This window comes from Colius striatus, chromosome Z, assembly GCF_028858725.1.
Source record: "Colius striatus isolate bColStr4 chromosome Z, bColStr4.1.hap1, whole genome shotgun sequence".
Lineage (NCBI taxonomy): Eukaryota > Metazoa > Chordata > Aves > Coliiformes > Coliidae > Colius > Colius striatus.
The window spans coordinates 7,354,111-7,370,490 of NC_084790.1; the positions used below are offsets into that span (position 1 = coordinate 7,354,111).

A 16,380-nucleotide genomic window follows, 5' to 3' on the forward strand; every position below is an offset into this window, starting at 1 on the left:
GAGCCAATGCCAGCCAGGTGCAAGACAGTCCTATGCTAGGGCCAAGCTCATGAACGGTGATGGTAGGTCTTCTCGGACAACATATTGATGCACAAGTGTAGCAGGTGGAAGGAGTGTGGAGTATGTGAGAGCAACAACTTTGCAGACACCAAGGTTAGGGAAGAAGTAGCGGAGGAGGTGCTCCGGTTGCCAGAGCAGTGGTAGCCTTGCAGGCCATGGTGAGGCAGCCATGGAGGCCATGATGGGGAAGAGGTCCACCTGAAGCTCAGGCAGGACCCATACTGGCATGGAGGGATGCCTAAAGAAGGCTGTGATCCCATGGGAAGCCTACGTGGAGCAAGCTCCTGGCAGGACCTGTAGATCCATGGAGAAGCCTGTGTTGAAGCAGTTCATAAAGAACTACAGCCTGTGGGAAGAACTCACATTGGAAAGTTTCTGGGAGAGACCCAATGCTGGAGCAAGGGAAGAGTGTGAGGATCACTCCCATTAAGGAGGAAGGAATAGCAGAGAAAACATGTGATGGTCTGCGATCTCAATCTCCATCCCTCTGTGCCACTAGGGGAAGGGGGTAAAGAAAATCAGCAGTGAAGCTGAGTGCAGGAAGAAGGGAAGGGTGAGGGAAAGGTGTTTCAAGATTTGGTTTTATTTCACATTACCCTTTTCTGATTTGATTGGTAACAAAGGAAATTAATTTCCTTGAGTTGAGTCTGTTTTGCCTGTGTTAGTAACTGGTGAGTGGTCTCTCCCTGCTCTTATCTTGACCCATGAACTTCTACTTATATTTTCTCTCCCTTGTTCCACTGAGGAATGGAGTGAGAGCAGCTTTGGTGGGCACCTGGTGTCCAGCCAGGGCCAGTCCCCCACAACAGCAAGTGTCTGTGAAAACACGCGACCCTCAAAAAACCCAAACCAAACCACTTCATGTTTTTTGACGGTAGATTGAATATTCAAGTATTATCAAATATATTTCCTTGTTCTGCTTTTTCTACACTGCTAGTATAATCAACCCAGGAAGTCTCAAGGCAAGATAAAAACAGGTTATGAATTTCACTTACAGAGTCAATTATCAAAAATAACCTTAATTCATCTTTGGGAAAACCATAGCCTTGACATTCACCTTCCAGCTACAAGTAAAAGCCAAAGTGCATCTTCAAAGGATACACTTACTTCTGTATAAACAGAGGTCTGTCCTGCATCTTAGGTTCCTAAACCAGTTTGTTTTAAATTAATGCTACTAGCATTTCAATTAGAAACAGAAACAACTTGCCAGACCTTTATGTGATTTGCTCACTCCCATCCATTTCATAGCAGGAGAATCTGATTACCTTACTGAATGATGTCCAGAAGTATAGTCCAATTTCCCATACTTCTGTGTGTTGTAGCCATGCTTCTCCATGAGATCCATCCATGTTACATAATCTGGATCAAGACCTTTGAAGTTATTCCAAGACTCTGTTAAATGAGTGAAAAGACCACTCCACATAGCTGGAAAAAAACCCAACAATACAGTTTTTGACAAGCAAGTGGTAGGAGAGGTAAAAAGTCCACAATGTGATTCCACAGAGCACGGAATACAGAGTATTACTCTTCCAAATCCTATTTTCCTCATAAATATTAATAACAACATTTACTAAAATAACCCCTAGAATTGCAGAAGATCCCATCTTTCCAGATACTATGGAACCATTAAATTGAAGTTTTCTGTAGATCAGATATTCCTATTTATTGTAGAAAGAAAATACCGTGGTAGTACAAATCTTCATTAGACAGTCACACATTTACAAGTGTTCAAGAGTATTATCTTCCCTTATTGCAGTTTGATTTTTGATGTGAATTTCAATCTAAGTATGTTTGTGGAGGAAATTAAGAGTACTTCTTTTTAGAAATATTATCTGCCCCCATTATTATCCTTTTGAGTTCTACCAGCTGTAGAAACAAAGGGAGGTAATTAGAAACAAAGAGGCCAAGAAGAAATGAAACCAAGGGAGGGGTGTAAGGGAACTATAAAGAAGGTTTTTATTAGTGAATTCCCATGTTTCTTTGCAGTTTGTTGAGAATCATTCACTCTTCCCAATGGTAATTTAGAGTCAAAGAGAGTCCTATAAAGGAAGCAAGCTGTTCTTTAAGCAATGGAAATATCCTGTAAGCACAGTGTGTCAACACCAACTCCATAACATGGCAGTATTCCTATCTTCTCCACTCCAAAGTCCTCCTTCCCAATATCTCTTCTAGTATCCTCCCTGGCACTTCCTCAACAGATGTACCATCGATTCTTCACAGATCTCCAAACTACCAGCTAAAAAAGAGACGTCTTGCTGGTTCAGAGCTATGCTTGTCATGACTAATTAGTGGTTATAATGATGCAGATGGACCATGAAAAATGCTAAACAGAATTGATGAATTGTTGAAATCATTGTACAGTCTCTTCCTTGCCAGGAGCACTAGCTGCTATTCACAAAACTTAAAAAAATTAAATAACCTAACACAAGGCTATTGTTCTCAGCAACAAAGATTGGCTGACAGACTCAAAAAAAAAAATCAAGGAAACAAAAATGACAGCATGTTCATGTAATCTCACTCACTTAAAATATGACCTTGTGAAACAGAAAAGGGGACCAGGTTATCAACAAATGGAACACTAAACACTAACACTAAATTTGACAGCCAATGCCTGCTGCAGTCAGGACAGGTAGCTTCTTCCAGTGTATGCTTGAGAGAAAGCTATAGATTAAATTTCATTTATGTCACCTCTGGAGGGTCTTTGTAACAACTGAAAGGGCTAGAAATGTTTTAATATTTGATTCAAAAATACAGTTTCCTTCTAACTTCCCAGCAAATTCTGCAAGTGTGATATTGAACAGAGGAAAATGACTGCAGCAAATAATGAGAACATTGAAGTATCAATTATAGCTACTGCAGGATACATTATGTATTTAACTGAGTTTTTGGAGTAAATGTCATCAGAAGGCAGTGCTAACAGCTAGTAACTTATTCAGCTGTTAGTATTTAGTACTTGTTGCTGAGAAAGAGATTTGTTAACTTTATATTAGGAAGGGAGAGTAGTTCTCAATGCAGCTTCAGCACTGCAGCAGACAAACTGACTATTTATCTAGAAATCCTGAAGAATAAAAAAAAAAAAAAACTAAATCTTCCTGGGAGTGCAGACATAGCTGGAAAAAGGGGAACAAAAAGAAATGAAAGGGAGAAACATTAGAAACAGAAAAGGGAAACAGATCAGACAAGGGACTACTACACAAATTCAAGCACAAACTAAAAGAAAAGCAAAACAAGTCCCTCCAAATTAAATCCTCTGAAACTTCCCATCATCATCACATTTAAACTGACAGGTGCAAGTATCAATCTGATATTTGCTTAGTCCTACCTGCACGGGAAGGACAACAAATTGGAGAATTGGTGTAGGCATTGAGAAAGACAGTGCCATATCTTTTCATAAAATTTATGAAAGGCAAATCCACAGTCTGATTTCCTGGATAAAATGTTAAGCGTCCATCCTGCAATCAAACAGAGAAAACCAGTATATAAACAGCATTAGCTATTAGTTGCATTAATTAATGGATTTGTTACCTTGAACTTGTATTCTCAAATGTTGCAAATTCTGCTTGGGTATGGAAAATAGAGTGTTGAGAAGCTTCAATTATATCAATATAAAATGGATTACCTATGAAAAAGTGAAATGTAAAAGGTAACTGGACTTTTCTATAGTGAAATTAGTTTATTTCTATCACTATACATACTTTAAGCTCCAACTCTTGCAGAAGTAGGGTCCTACCATGACGCAGAAGTTTATCCACACCCCAGCTCTGTGAACTTTGAACTATGGACTGAGGAAGTGATCAGCAAGCTGAAGGAAGGCTAATCTCATGCTCAACTCCAGTCTGCAACGGTTCTCTCTTGATAATTTATTGATCTTTTATTTTACATATTTCTTTAGCTAACATTTTTAACCAGTAACTTTAACGAGATCCTAAATTTTTAATTAGTGCTTTTACTACAGAAAACTATGATGATGTGAAATCAGCTTTCACATAGAGTGCTCTGTTTCAGGTCACCATCTTTTCCTGTCACATGCATGTCTTTCCTTCATTCAGGAAGATGTCTCAACACATCCCCAGCCTTACTGGTAGGCTTTTTGATGAAAACACCATTGACAGTGAAACTGCACAGATCTCCCAGTCAGAGACATTACATAGATGTAGGTATCTGAGTATCCTTCCTCTAGATTTGTGACAGAAACAGAAATGTCTTAAAGCATTGGTAACTTAGAAGTTGTTTTACACAACATTTAGTTTGCAAGAGTGTATAAGCAGGCAGACCAGAAGGCTAGGAGAGAGGGTACATAAAACTCCAGTTAAAAATTGACCAGCTTAATTGTTCCAAAGAAAATGTACAAATTACCACAGCAGCCTCTGCATAATAAAGGCTGGCATGCAAGATATTACCTCTAATTCACATATGGGCAGTGTATCATCCCACAAAGATACCTTGCATGAGAGAATAGTTTCTACATGAGAAACCACTGGAAAACAGCTGGTACATGACTGCTTGTAACCCTGCAGTAACTTCTTCATATTCACATGCAGCCCACCAACATCAGAGCCTCAAAACATGCTTCCTGCATCACACATCGAACGAGCCTTGTTTGGCATGAGTTCTTGGTGTCTGCTCAAGCTAGCAGCCGTCATCACATGACACTCAGTACGAAATTGCACTCTGACTTTTACTGAGATTTTTTTATTAGGTGAAAAATCTCGAAAACAGTTATTCAGAGAGATACTACTTCTTCAACAGAAAGCATTCAACTGAATGACCACTTTGCTCCTGCTGAATCATAATCAAAAATCAGCAGATATGACCAAAAGTGAATCATGGGAGTTACTTCTCGATACTGAATAGGTAGTTTCATTCAATTAATAAAAACTCCATGACTGTTTGAGATGGAGGCCTTTGATCAGCTGCTTCAAAACTTAAAGAACATACAATCTCAAGGAATTCAGTACCAAGGCCTTACCATCTGTGAAACTTTCACCTTTAAATAATGGTACACTTAACAGATACAAATACTTCTGACATATCTGAGAAGAAAATAGGCAGGGGGATGCTTTTACAGTTTCTAATTAAGAAAATAGGTTTAACTTTGGGTCTTTCAAAGACAATATTTGTTTTGAAAGAAACATTTGAAACAAATACTGTATTTAACATAATAGTCTATATGAAACATTATAAGACTACATGGAGAGAACAGTTCCTTTCTATTTTCAGCTTTTTAGGAATACAGATCAGACAACGTAAGACTTTCTCATACTATGCTGTTTCTGCACCTTAGCAGATATGTTTCTGCATTTTCACTTTAGTGTTACAAGTTGAATTTTCTGAAATAATTCGCGAGAGGGCAAAAAAACCCCAATGGAAAAATTGGTGGGAGCGAACCCGCAGAATGTACCATGTCACCACTGCTTCCATTACACATGATTACTCATAAAAGGGCACTGACCATCCAAGTGAGAATTCACATAGAATAGTGCACATAATCAAGCCAGCCATCACTTATATACTAAATCCACAATCAGAGACTGACATAATTTTCTTCACTCTTTAGAGTTCCACCTAGGGACTGCAGGCAAAAGAAAACAATTCCATCTATTTGTTTTCTGGCAGAAAACACTACTGGATAATATGGCATCATAGAGAGAATCACTTCATTTGGCACCAGCAGAGCTGTGGCATCCCATCAACACATGGCAATGGATGACTATGCAGGCCATTGGAGATGAGAATATGATAACAGACTAATTTAAAAGGAATAAGTAGGGCAGCAAGCGGGATTGTGACCCTGGATTTCAGGTGAGCTGACTTTGGCCTCTTCAAAGACCTGCTTGGAGGGATATCGTGGGACAGGATCCTAGAGAGTAGAACTGCCCAAGAGAGCTGGCTGATCTTCGAGTGCCAATTCCGCTAAGCCCAGGATCAGTGTGCCCCAACATGTCGAAAAGCAGGAAAAGGAGCCAGGAGGTCCCCATGAATGAACAAAGATCTGCTGGGACAACTCAGGCAGAAGGCGGAAACAGGGCCTGATTTTTTGGGAAGAGTATAGGAACTTTACCAGAGCATGCAGGGGTACAACCAAGAAGGCTAAACTCCTTTTAGAATTAAACCTGGCCAGAAAAGTACAGGAAAATAAGAAGGATTTTTTCAGGTACATCAGCAGTGAAAGGAAGATTAGAGAGAATGTGGGCGCGCTGTGGAACACAGAGGTTGCCCTGGTGACAGAGGATGCAGAAAAAGCTGAACTACCAAATGCCTTCTTTGCTTTGGTCTTTACAGTCAAGGCCAGCCCTCGGGAAGCCCAGTCCAGCAAGTACTGTAGGATGGCCTGGACAGCAGAGGACTTGGCCTTGGTGGATGAGGAAGAGATTAAAGACTTGTTGGGCAAGCTTAATGCTTGGGACCTGATGGAATGTATCCAAGAGTGCTGAGGGAGCTGTTTGATGTGGTTGCTAAGCCACTCTCCATCATTTTTGAACATTCTTGGATGACAGGTGAGGTGCCTGAGGACAGGAGAAAGACCAATGTTATGCCAGTCTTCAAAAAGAGCAAGAAGGACGACCCAGGAAACTACAGGCCAGTCAGCCTCACCTCCATCCCTGGAAAGGTGATGGAACAACTCATCCTGAATGTTATCACTGAACATATGAAGGATACGATGGTTATCAGGGGGAGTCAACATGGATTCACCAAGGGAAAATCCTGTTTGATCAAGTTAATAGCCTTCTATGAGTGCATAAGTGGCTGGCTAGATGAGGGGAGTTCAGTGGATGTCATCTACCTTGACTTCAGCAAGGCTTTTGACACTGTCTTCCACAACATCCTCATCAGAAAGTTCAGGCAGTATGGCTTGCATGAGTGGATAGTGAAGTAGATCGAGAGCCGGCTGAATGAAAGAGCCCAGAGGGTGGTGATCAATGGCACAGAATCGAGTTGGAGGCCTGTGGCCAGTGGAGTTCCACAGGGATTGGTTCTGGGGCCAGTCTTGCTCAACATCTTCATCAACGACCTGGATGATGGGACTTGCCTCAACAAGTTTGCTGATGGCACCAAACTAGGAGGACTGGCTGATTCCCCAGAAGGATATTAACAGGCTGGAGAGTTGGGTAGAGAGGCAAGTGCAGAGTCCTGCACCTGGGAAGGAACAATCCCATGCACCAGTACAGGCTGGGGGTCAAACTGCTGAAGAGCAGCTCTGCAGAGAGAGACCTGGGAGTCCTGGTTGATAATAAACTGAACATGAGCCAGCAATGTGCCCTTGTGGCCAAGAAGGCCAATGGCATCCTGGGATGCATCAAGAAGACCGTGGCCAGCAAGTAAAGAGAGGTTCTCCTCCCCCTTTACTCTGTCCTGGTGAGGCCTCATCCGGAGTCATGTGTCCAGTTCTGGGCTCCCCAGCTCATGAGGGACATGGAACTTCTAGAGAGAGTCCAGCACAGGGCCACCAAGATGATCAGGGGACTGGAGCATCTTCCGTATGTGGAAAGGCTGTGGGAACTGGGGTTGTTTGGTGTGGATAAGATGAGACTGCAGGGTGCATAGAATCATAGAATGGTAGGGGTTGAAAGGGACCTTTAGAGATCACCTAGTCCAACCCCCCTGCAGAAGTAGGTTCTCCTAGATCAGGTTGCATAAGAACATGTCCAGGCGGGTCATGAAGACCTCCAAGGAAGGAGACTCCACAACGCCTCTGGGCAGTCTGTGCCAGTGCTCCCTCACCTGAACAGTGAAGTAGTTTTTTCTTATATTTAAGTGGAACTTTTTGTGTTCCAGCTTCATCCCATTACTCATTGTCCTGTCTAAATGGTGGATATCAGGAGGCTGGGGCAGCACTTTCTTCTGTTGTATCTAGTGACAAGACAAGCAGTAATGGAAAGAAGCTGGAACACATAAATTCCATTTAAACATAAGAAAAAACTATTTCACTGTTAGGGTGAGGGAACCCTGGCACAGGCTGCCCAGGGAGGGTGTCCAGTTTCCTTCATTGGAGGTTTTCAAAACGTGCCTGGAGGCGTTCCTGTGTGACCTGATCTAGGCGGACCTGCTTTGGCAGGGGGGCTGGAAGAGATCTTTGGAGATCATCTAGTCCAACCCCCTTACCAAAGCAAGTCCATCTAGATCAGGTGGACCATTCCATGATTCTATGAAAAAAACCAGCTAATTTTGTCCACAACTACAAATGGAATCTAGAACAAGCATTCCGTAGGACAAACTGGAAAGAAAGTCATAGTCTGCAAAATGAACTTGAAAGGAACTTTGGTCTTAAAGCGCTCTTTAGAAAGTACATGACTGACATGTCATCCCGTGAACAACATATTCACAAGTTTATCCAACAAAGACATTGTTTGTTTGAACAGCTGTGGACAAGATTTCATTCTTTTGACACTGGACTCAGCCAACAAATTTATTCAGTGAAAGAAGTAAACTTCTTTAACTGGTTGAGAAGGTGAATGCCCTACAGCTGTTTCTGGAAATCCACTTCCCAAGAACTGGGTAGAACTGGTGGCTTTCAAAGTACCTGAGGCCATACAATAACTCTAGTAACCCAAGCAAGCTCATTTCATCTGGGACCTTGAGCCACATTGCCAGCAAAGCCTGTCATTGGTCACTTAACCTCGAGCAGCAATTTAGGAGCTAAACTACCTCCAAGGATATTCCACCAGCAAGCCCTATGCCGTGACACAACAGCAGAAAGCAGGCTGTTCAAGTCAAAGGTCACTGCTCTGGAGGCCAAACACTCCAATAGCAATATAAAGAAAACCTTAGTCATGCTTGATGAAACACATGTGAGTCTTTCATAGACAGGATCACTCACAAGAAAGGCACACTTTTAAATGAAAGCCCATACCTTTCAACAGTCTGCAGGACTCCAGCTTTTTTTCTTCAGAAAAAAAGGCCACTTCAGCAGTACCCAGCTCTTCCTGTTCTCTACTAGCGATGTAATCAAAATGGTTAATCTATTTCTGCCTTTAAATCCATCTCCTAAAAAACTCTGTAACACAACAATTATTTAATTATTCTTTGTATGAACAATGCAAATACGATATTTTTCAAAAATAGCACCTTGATTTTAATGTGTTGTAAGAATATCACAAACATATTCGGGTTTTGTCTTTCATTTTCATGAAAGTTACCTCACTAAGCCCCAGAAGATAGTAATAAGACTCTTCCTACAGGGGAATATACAGAAACATTACTAAGATTTGTCTTCAGCTTCTGCTAGCATCTGGAGATAAACTGGATACTGACAAGCTCCCAGGACCTAAAGTATTAGAAATTTGCTGTTGTATTGGTAAATAACAATTTCAGAAGAAGATAAAAATCTGGAGAAAAAAAATCTCATTTACAAAAGCCACATCTTACTTTGGAATATAAAGAGAAAAATAAACTAAATATAAACAAAGACTAGAGTCAGAAGAGGGAAAGTAAATAAAGAGCAACTGCCTTATGTTTGAAATCACAGCAAACGTTTTCAGAGAACATTTGAAGGATAATATACGTTTACCAGATGCTTGGGAAGAAGTATCACCCTAAGAACAACAGGCAACAAGCAAAAAAATCAAGTGACAGTCCTGTTACCTATACAGTCCAGGATGGAATTCTGAGATGATTGGGAGCTAAGTGTTGATTTCTCAACAGTAAATGAAAAGTGATGAGATGTGAAAGTCCTTCAAAGTAATACCATAGCTTATGTTTAATAGGAGGGAGAGCTCAGATGATCTAGAGAAACCAAGGCATTCCCTTTCCTCTAAACCGTTCATAAACGCATTTCCAGTATGCTGTGTGGGCAGATAGAAGCATGGTGAAAAAAGGGTGAAAAGTGTGCTGTCTAACTGTAAGCAAGGAAGTACTCTTAGTATTTGTGATTTTTTTTTTTTAAAAAGAAAGTATCTTCTTCTACCTGTCTGGTGTTTAAAACAAACGTATTGATAAAAAACTGCAATAAAGCCACTAGAAACCTATAAAAACTTATCTACAGGTTCTTTTACCCTTTTAGCTGTAGATACTCATCTGATAAGTTTATTGTAATGCTTCCTGTACCTAATAAAAGTCTATGTAAGTCAATACATGATGCGCAACAGCTTAACTCAGTCATTTCATCTGTGATTCTAGAAATACTCCATCCCATCTGTTGCGGAGACCTAATGTTCTTAGCATTTACACAATGGCATGAATAACAGGGTTTAGTGACCCTTCTTTCCTTAGTGCTTTTCAAGCCAACAGAAAAAAAACATTCCTTCTACACAGCAGGTCTGTTTCATTAATTGCTGCCCTGCCCACAGTCCTGCTAGCATGCCCCACTGCACCATAACCTGCAGTGACAGCTGTACGTACCACAGCTGATCACAGAAGCCACCTATGCAGACATTTCTGACCATTGTAACACACCTCATGAAAGCATGCAGCACACTCCTGGGAAGAAAACTGAGCTTGCTTTAGAACACAGGACTTAGTGTCTCAGTGACACAAGAAACCAGTCTTCCTTATCCAAGGTCTCCACCTCATGGAGACAGTGGAGAATAAAACATGCTATTTTTGCAGACTTGTGGTTGTAGCCTAGGCAAAGCCACAGAGAGTTATAGAAACACAGAATCATTTAAGTTAGAAAAGACCTTTAAGATCATTGTCCTAGCACTGTCACAGCCACTACTAAACCATGTCCCTCAGCCTCACAGCTACACATCTGCCTCCAGGGATGGGGACTCCACCACTGCTCTCGGCTGCCTGTGCCAGAGCTTGACAACTCTTTCAGGAAAGAAATTTTTCTCAATCTCCAGTCTAAGCCTCTCATGGCACAACTTGATGCCGTTTCCTCTTGTCCTGTCACTTGTTACTTGGGAGAAGAGGCCCACGCCCACCTCACCACGGCCTCCTGTCAGGGCGTTGTCAAGAGAAGTTCTCCCCTCAGCCTCCTTTTATCCAGCCTGAACACTCCAGCTGCTCCTCATTCGACTTGTTCTCCAGGCCCTTTCCCAGCTCTGCTATTCGTCTCCGGAGAAGCTCCAGGCTCTCTAACACCTCTCTTACTGTGAGGGTCTCACAACGAGCCCTCACTGCCATATCCTTGGCGGTCCTAGTCCCACCGGGACCTGCGAAATGCCACGGCCGAGGCAGCCCCCGCCGCCTTCCTGCCCTCCCTCACCCGTCCGGCGGCCCGGCCCCGCGTCCCCAGGCAGCCACCGGGCCCCAGTCACTCACCAGGGAGTCGCAGGCCACCAGCACCACGTTGGGCCGGGGCTGGTCCCTGGGGGCGGCGGGCCCCGGCATCACCCAGGGCACGGCGGACATGAGGAGCAGCGCCAGCCCGGCTCGCCCCAGCGGCCTGCCGCTCCGCATCGCCTCCCTCTCCAGCCAAGAGCGGAAGCGGCAGCCCCGACAGCCAACCATGCAGCGGATAGAGCTGCCCACCAAAGCCCCAGCCGCCGCAGAGACCTCGGTGCCACGGCCCCTCCCCTCGCTACTCTCAGCACCGCGGACTACAGCTCCCAGTGTGCCCGGACGAAAAACAGCGGCGACGCGACCAGAGTCGCCGAACTGACGTAACGAGCGCAGGCGCATAGGTGCGGCCCGTGCTGGCGGCTGTGGTGGCGGCAGTGGCTGAAAGGGTCGTGGGTAGTGAGAGGTGCTGGTGTTTCGGTTCTGTCTGACGTGTCATCCCGCCGCGAGTGCTGGTGGCCCGACCTACGGCGGGGCGAGGGGCCACGCTCGGGGGGACTGCGGGCGCGGAGCCGCTTCCTCCTGCGGGCAGCGGCCTCGCCCGCGGCCCAGCCCGGTCCGATCTGGGCAGCCCTCGCCGGTCTCGCTCCGTGTCGGGGCTGTGGCGCTGAACTCCTCCGAGGCCCGACATTGCGCTGACGAGGTGTCTCTGTTCTCCGTAGGTGAAAGCGGAGCTCCAGCTAGGAGATGTCAGTGGTCTGATATGTCTGTTGTGATCGAGGAGTCTGCCCCCTCTTAGGATGCAAATTTCTCTCCAGGAGTTGTTGAACAATGTAAGTTTGTAAGAGTTCTTTATTTTATTTTTTAAGCTTTGAGGGCATCTTTGAAATCCACTCTTTCTCCTTGTACTTTAGTTGTTAATTTACCTCTAGGGCCTTCACCTGGTCTTTATCTTTACTATTTCAACTGGTAGAAAGTATATTAGTCTTTCAGTTTGTCTCAGTTTTATTCTCCATCTCATCAGCAGTACTGCTTCTCAGATGCATCTCATTCAGACAGTTTTGACCTTACCGGTCCTAAAGTTAATGTGAGGTTCACTCGTTATGATTTCATTAAAACAGTGTGTGATTGTGTCAGGCTTCAGTAGCATGAATCTCTTTCATGCATCCTGAAGTGCTCTATCCTTCTCTGTACAGCAGAGTCTGTGGTAAGCGTGTGTGAAGGAGCATTGTAGACCACTCCTGAACATAAGAGACAGGCTGGCCATGGTGCTGCCATAAGACAGCACCTGAGGAAAGCTCTGAACCTTAGGAACCTCTTGAGCGCACATCCAGTGCAATGTGCTTCTTAAGCACAGTTCACTTTTTAGTAATTCTTTTTAAAAAGAAAACCTTATATGCAGTGTGTCTTCCCAGGAGTCTTAACTATGGTGACTGTCATATAACACCTCTTCTTCTGTTTTATTTTAAACCTTAACCAAAATTTAGTTTTGGGATATCTGGTCTATATCATTTAACTGTTTTTTAACATTGACTTAATCTTGCATTGGAGCTACACCTAAGTCACTAATTTTAACCATATTATGTGTGTAATCAGTTTTCAGTGCTGTGTGTATTTTGCAGTATTGCATTACTTTTTAAAATTTAAACTATTCTCTGTGCAGTTTCAGTAGGCTATAAACAACATTTTGAGTTCAATGTATCTTTTTGTAAGAACTGATAATATGTCCTTTTTCCATAGTAGCCAAAATGTCAAATAAGGAGGTGAAGGCAGCATTAAAGAGTGCTAGAGATGCAATACGAAACAAAGAATACAAGGAAGCTTTAAAACATTGCAAGGTAATTAATTTTTTACTTGGAAGATAATTCTTTTTTGCACATTTTGTTTGCTGTTCCCATATTCGTGCAGCTGTATAGTATGATGTGAAGTGTGTTATACCTTATTGACGTTGTAGTTGAGATTGATTTTCAAATTTAACCTTGTTGATCATTCATATGAGTTGTCCACGTGTAAACTTTGATTTCCCTTCCTTTTGCGTTTGACTCTGTCGTGATAAGAACTTTAAGTTTAGAGTGATAGAGATAAAAATCCACCTCTAATCCGGATCTCAGCAGAAGTACTTTAATTGCTGAGATACACATACAATTATGGACAGAACAGTTCAGATATGAGGTATTCTCTGGCATTTAAAAGTGAAGTTATTGGTCCTAGTCTTTTCCTGAAAATTACATAACTTCTGCTCTTACCACATAGAATAATCCACCAAAGTGTAATGATAAAACTCAATACATGAATCTATAAGATGCATTTAATTTATCAGTTTCACTTAAAATTGTGTATTTCTAGGCAGTCTTGAAGCAAGAAAAAAATAACTACAATGCTTGGGTATTTATTGGCTTGGCAGCTGCTGAGTTAGAGCAGCCTGATCAGGCCAAAGGAGCATATAAGAAGGCTATTGAACTTGAGCCAAATCAATTGCTGGCATGGCAGGTATGTGAATGTCCAGATTCTCTTTTTCTTTCTGTGAAAAGTGTTACCATTGAGTTAATAGCAGAATTGGGACTTGCATCCTGTTTTCTTGAGGCTCCTAGTTCTACTGAAGCTTTGGAGTAGCTGAGGTTTGCATTATTTGTGTGTCCAAAGTAAAGCCATGGGTGGCTGCATATGTATAGCAGATTTGAACTCTTAAGTTTGTATTTCTTTTGTGGACTAGATAGCAGTGAAATGTTTAAGGGAAAATGTGAATTGGAACAGTTGTAGGAAATTCATCCATGCTTAGGAATGTCTATGGTTGCAGCTCAAGAAACATTTGACAGTGTTTCTCTCAGTGGACAGAAAATGTTTTATCTAGTAAATTATTTTTCCAACTTCAAGCATTAAGTGGATTGTTACTGAATTTTGTTGTTTTTAAGTAAAAAAAACAGTAGTATGCAAATGAAACAGCTGTGTGCTGGGTAGTGTGTGCATGAGCACCTACAGCAGTATGTAGTTACAACGTAAAGTTGTGTTACTTGAAAACTTTGGAAGCATAAGGTTGTGTATTAGGTCTGTCTCTGATACTAATGACAGATGTTTTTCTCGGGTAGTAAGGTTTTTAGTATTTTTGATATAAATACCTTTCCACAGTATAACTGCTGGTGCCCGATTCCAAAGTATATTGAAATTTCCTCAGTGTTGCAATGAGATTCTGGCTTTACAAAGTGGAGAGACGCTTGAGTATAGGTATTTTATCATGTGATTTGAGTGCTTTGTGTATTATCTATTTTGCAGACATGATTATGTAATATATACGAGTTTCAAACAGTTGATGCTAGTTAGGAAAATTAGGAAAGCCTTTCATTTAAAATAAGTAGATTCAGAATGCTGTAGAGAAGCATCAACATTGGTTCTGCTTGGAGACAATGACATTAACATTGACCCTATTAAAGCCAATGAAATACTTTTTGTAGGCAGAACTTGCCATATTCTCATAACACATTAACTGTTGACATAGATTCTTAGTTTTTTTAATCTTTATGGTTTTTTTTTTCTTTAAAGGGATTAGCAAATTTATATGAGAAAACCAGCCAAACAGATGTCAAGGGAGATTTAGCAGATGTTTACCAAAAGCTTTTGAAGCTCTACGAAAGGTAAAGCATATGGAATATTGTAATTCAGTGAAAGATTTCTAGTTCAGTGAATGCTATTGCTGATACAGAGGATAGGCTTTTTGTTTTTTTAAAGATGCTTTTCTGTATGTATGTAAGGTTTCTTGATCCTGTCCTTTTTTGATAGAGCAAAAGTTCTTGGAATTACTATACTTGAAGTTAGTAGTTTAGAGAATTCTATTATCCTGTGTTTAAATGCACTGCCTCAAGGCATTTTGCTTTTATAATCCGCTGTCTGCATTAATAAGTAGGGGTGTTTTTCTCAGCTTTAAAGTCACAGAATATATGTCATCGGGTTCATATAGGTACAGTTCTAAACAAAGTTACCTCTCAGCCGTCACTGTAGCTTATGTTTCCTTAATTTGAAAATTGTTGCAAAAAAAAATAAAGTCCCTTAATTTTTTTTTACTCAGTTACAGCAGCAATGGGTAAAATTGTCAGAGTTATCTGTAGTGTTTATTCTAAATGTTTGTTTGGCAACTGAACCTACTAAAAATTGTCAGAATTTAAGAAAGTGTACAATTTTAATAGAGAAGTTATTCATAGAAAACTTGTTTGCGTTTCTTTCTTTCTAGTGGTGACAAGCAGAAATGGTATGATGTATGTAACAAGCTTGTGGACCTGTATCATCAAGAGAAAAAATATTTAGAGGTAGGTTGAGTACTTTCTTCTAACAGGAAATCTCCATTTGATCAGGAGTAATTACTTTTCTTCAAGGAATCCCCCATTTTTTGGGCAACAGACCACTTAAGCTCTCCTTTTGGTGCACAGCTAGGAAGAACTGATTTTAACTGTATTCCTTTAGTTCTATATTCCTGTATAGCACTTGAATGCAGTTCATTAAAGTGCCAAAACTTGGCGAAGAGTATTGGTATACAGACTGAAAGGGAGGAACATCATTCTATTTTGTTTCTAGAAGTCAGACATGATCCCAAATTTACACACATTATGTATGAATTGGATTTCCTTTGCCAGGTTTGGCCAGTTTTAGGTACCTTATTTCCCCTTAACCAGTTGTCTGTTCCTGGACTGTCCCTGATAATTCATGCCAGAGGGTAAGCTGGAGTTTGTACACAACCTAAACTGACTGCCTGTGGCTTAAGTACTGCATAGCAGTCATAGCTCTTGTTCGTTTACCATATGGTGGAGCTGTGGAATGCCTGAATGATTCAACTGTAATGGTGACTGTAGTCTGTAGTAATGTTACAGGATATGTATAGTTGCAGTTAGACTGTTCAGTCTGCCTTTACTCTGTCAAAAGATTGCTTTCTTACAAGGTAGTGCATGGTCCTACTTTATGTCATCTTCTCCCCTTTCCTCCAACAATGGAAAATGAAAGCAATTATGTATCACTTATCATTGTGCTCAAGACTATAATTAGCTCCAAAGCCTCTATATAGTAGTTTCTGAAACTAAATTCAGTGCTAGTACTTTAGCATATGAGGGTGAATTTTCTCCATGTGCAATAGGAAACTACAATTAGGCATCAGGGTCCGATTTTGTCTTTCACTTC

At 41.6% G+C, this 16,380-nt stretch overlaps 2 protein-coding genes across 4 annotated transcripts in view; one reads left to right on the plus strand and one right to left on the minus strand.

Moving 5' to 3' along the window:
* Nucleotides 1-11,530, minus strand: part of ARSK (arylsulfatase family member K) — a 28,593-nt gene extending 17,063 nt beyond the window's left edge. The window contains exons 1-4 of one of the 3 annotated variants that reach the window (XM_062019390.1): nucleotides 11,263-11,321; nucleotides 8,912-8,994; nucleotides 3,383-3,512; nucleotides 1,326-1,485 (exon numbers count right to left, since the gene is read on the minus strand). In XM_062019390.1, the coding sequence (XP_061875374.1) occupies nucleotides 1,326-1,485; nucleotides 3,383-3,452 (230 nt within the window). In that variant the 5' untranslated portion in view covers nucleotides 3,453-3,512; nucleotides 8,912-8,994; nucleotides 11,263-11,321. Of the gene's footprint in view, nucleotides 1-1,325; nucleotides 1,486-3,382; nucleotides 3,513-3,585; nucleotides 3,637-8,911; nucleotides 8,995-11,262 lie in introns of those variants that run through there. The other 2 variants (XM_062019389.1, XM_062019391.1) reach the window with 2 other exon arrangements.
* Nucleotides 11,531-11,621: 91 nt separating this feature from the next.
* SKIC3 (SKI3 subunit of superkiller complex) overlaps nucleotides 11,622-16,380 on the plus strand; it is a 50,601-nt gene continuing 45,842 nt past the window's right edge. The window contains exons 1-6 of the mRNA XM_062018680.1: nucleotides 11,622-11,686; nucleotides 11,943-12,053; nucleotides 12,961-13,058; nucleotides 13,567-13,710; nucleotides 14,758-14,849; nucleotides 15,443-15,518. Of these exons, the coding sequence (XP_061874664.1) occupies nucleotides 12,969-13,058; nucleotides 13,567-13,710; nucleotides 14,758-14,849; nucleotides 15,443-15,518 (402 nt within the window). The 5' untranslated portion in view covers nucleotides 11,622-11,686; nucleotides 11,943-12,053; nucleotides 12,961-12,968. The remainder of the gene's footprint in view (nucleotides 11,687-11,942; nucleotides 12,054-12,960; nucleotides 13,059-13,566; nucleotides 13,711-14,757; nucleotides 14,850-15,442; nucleotides 15,519-16,380) is intronic.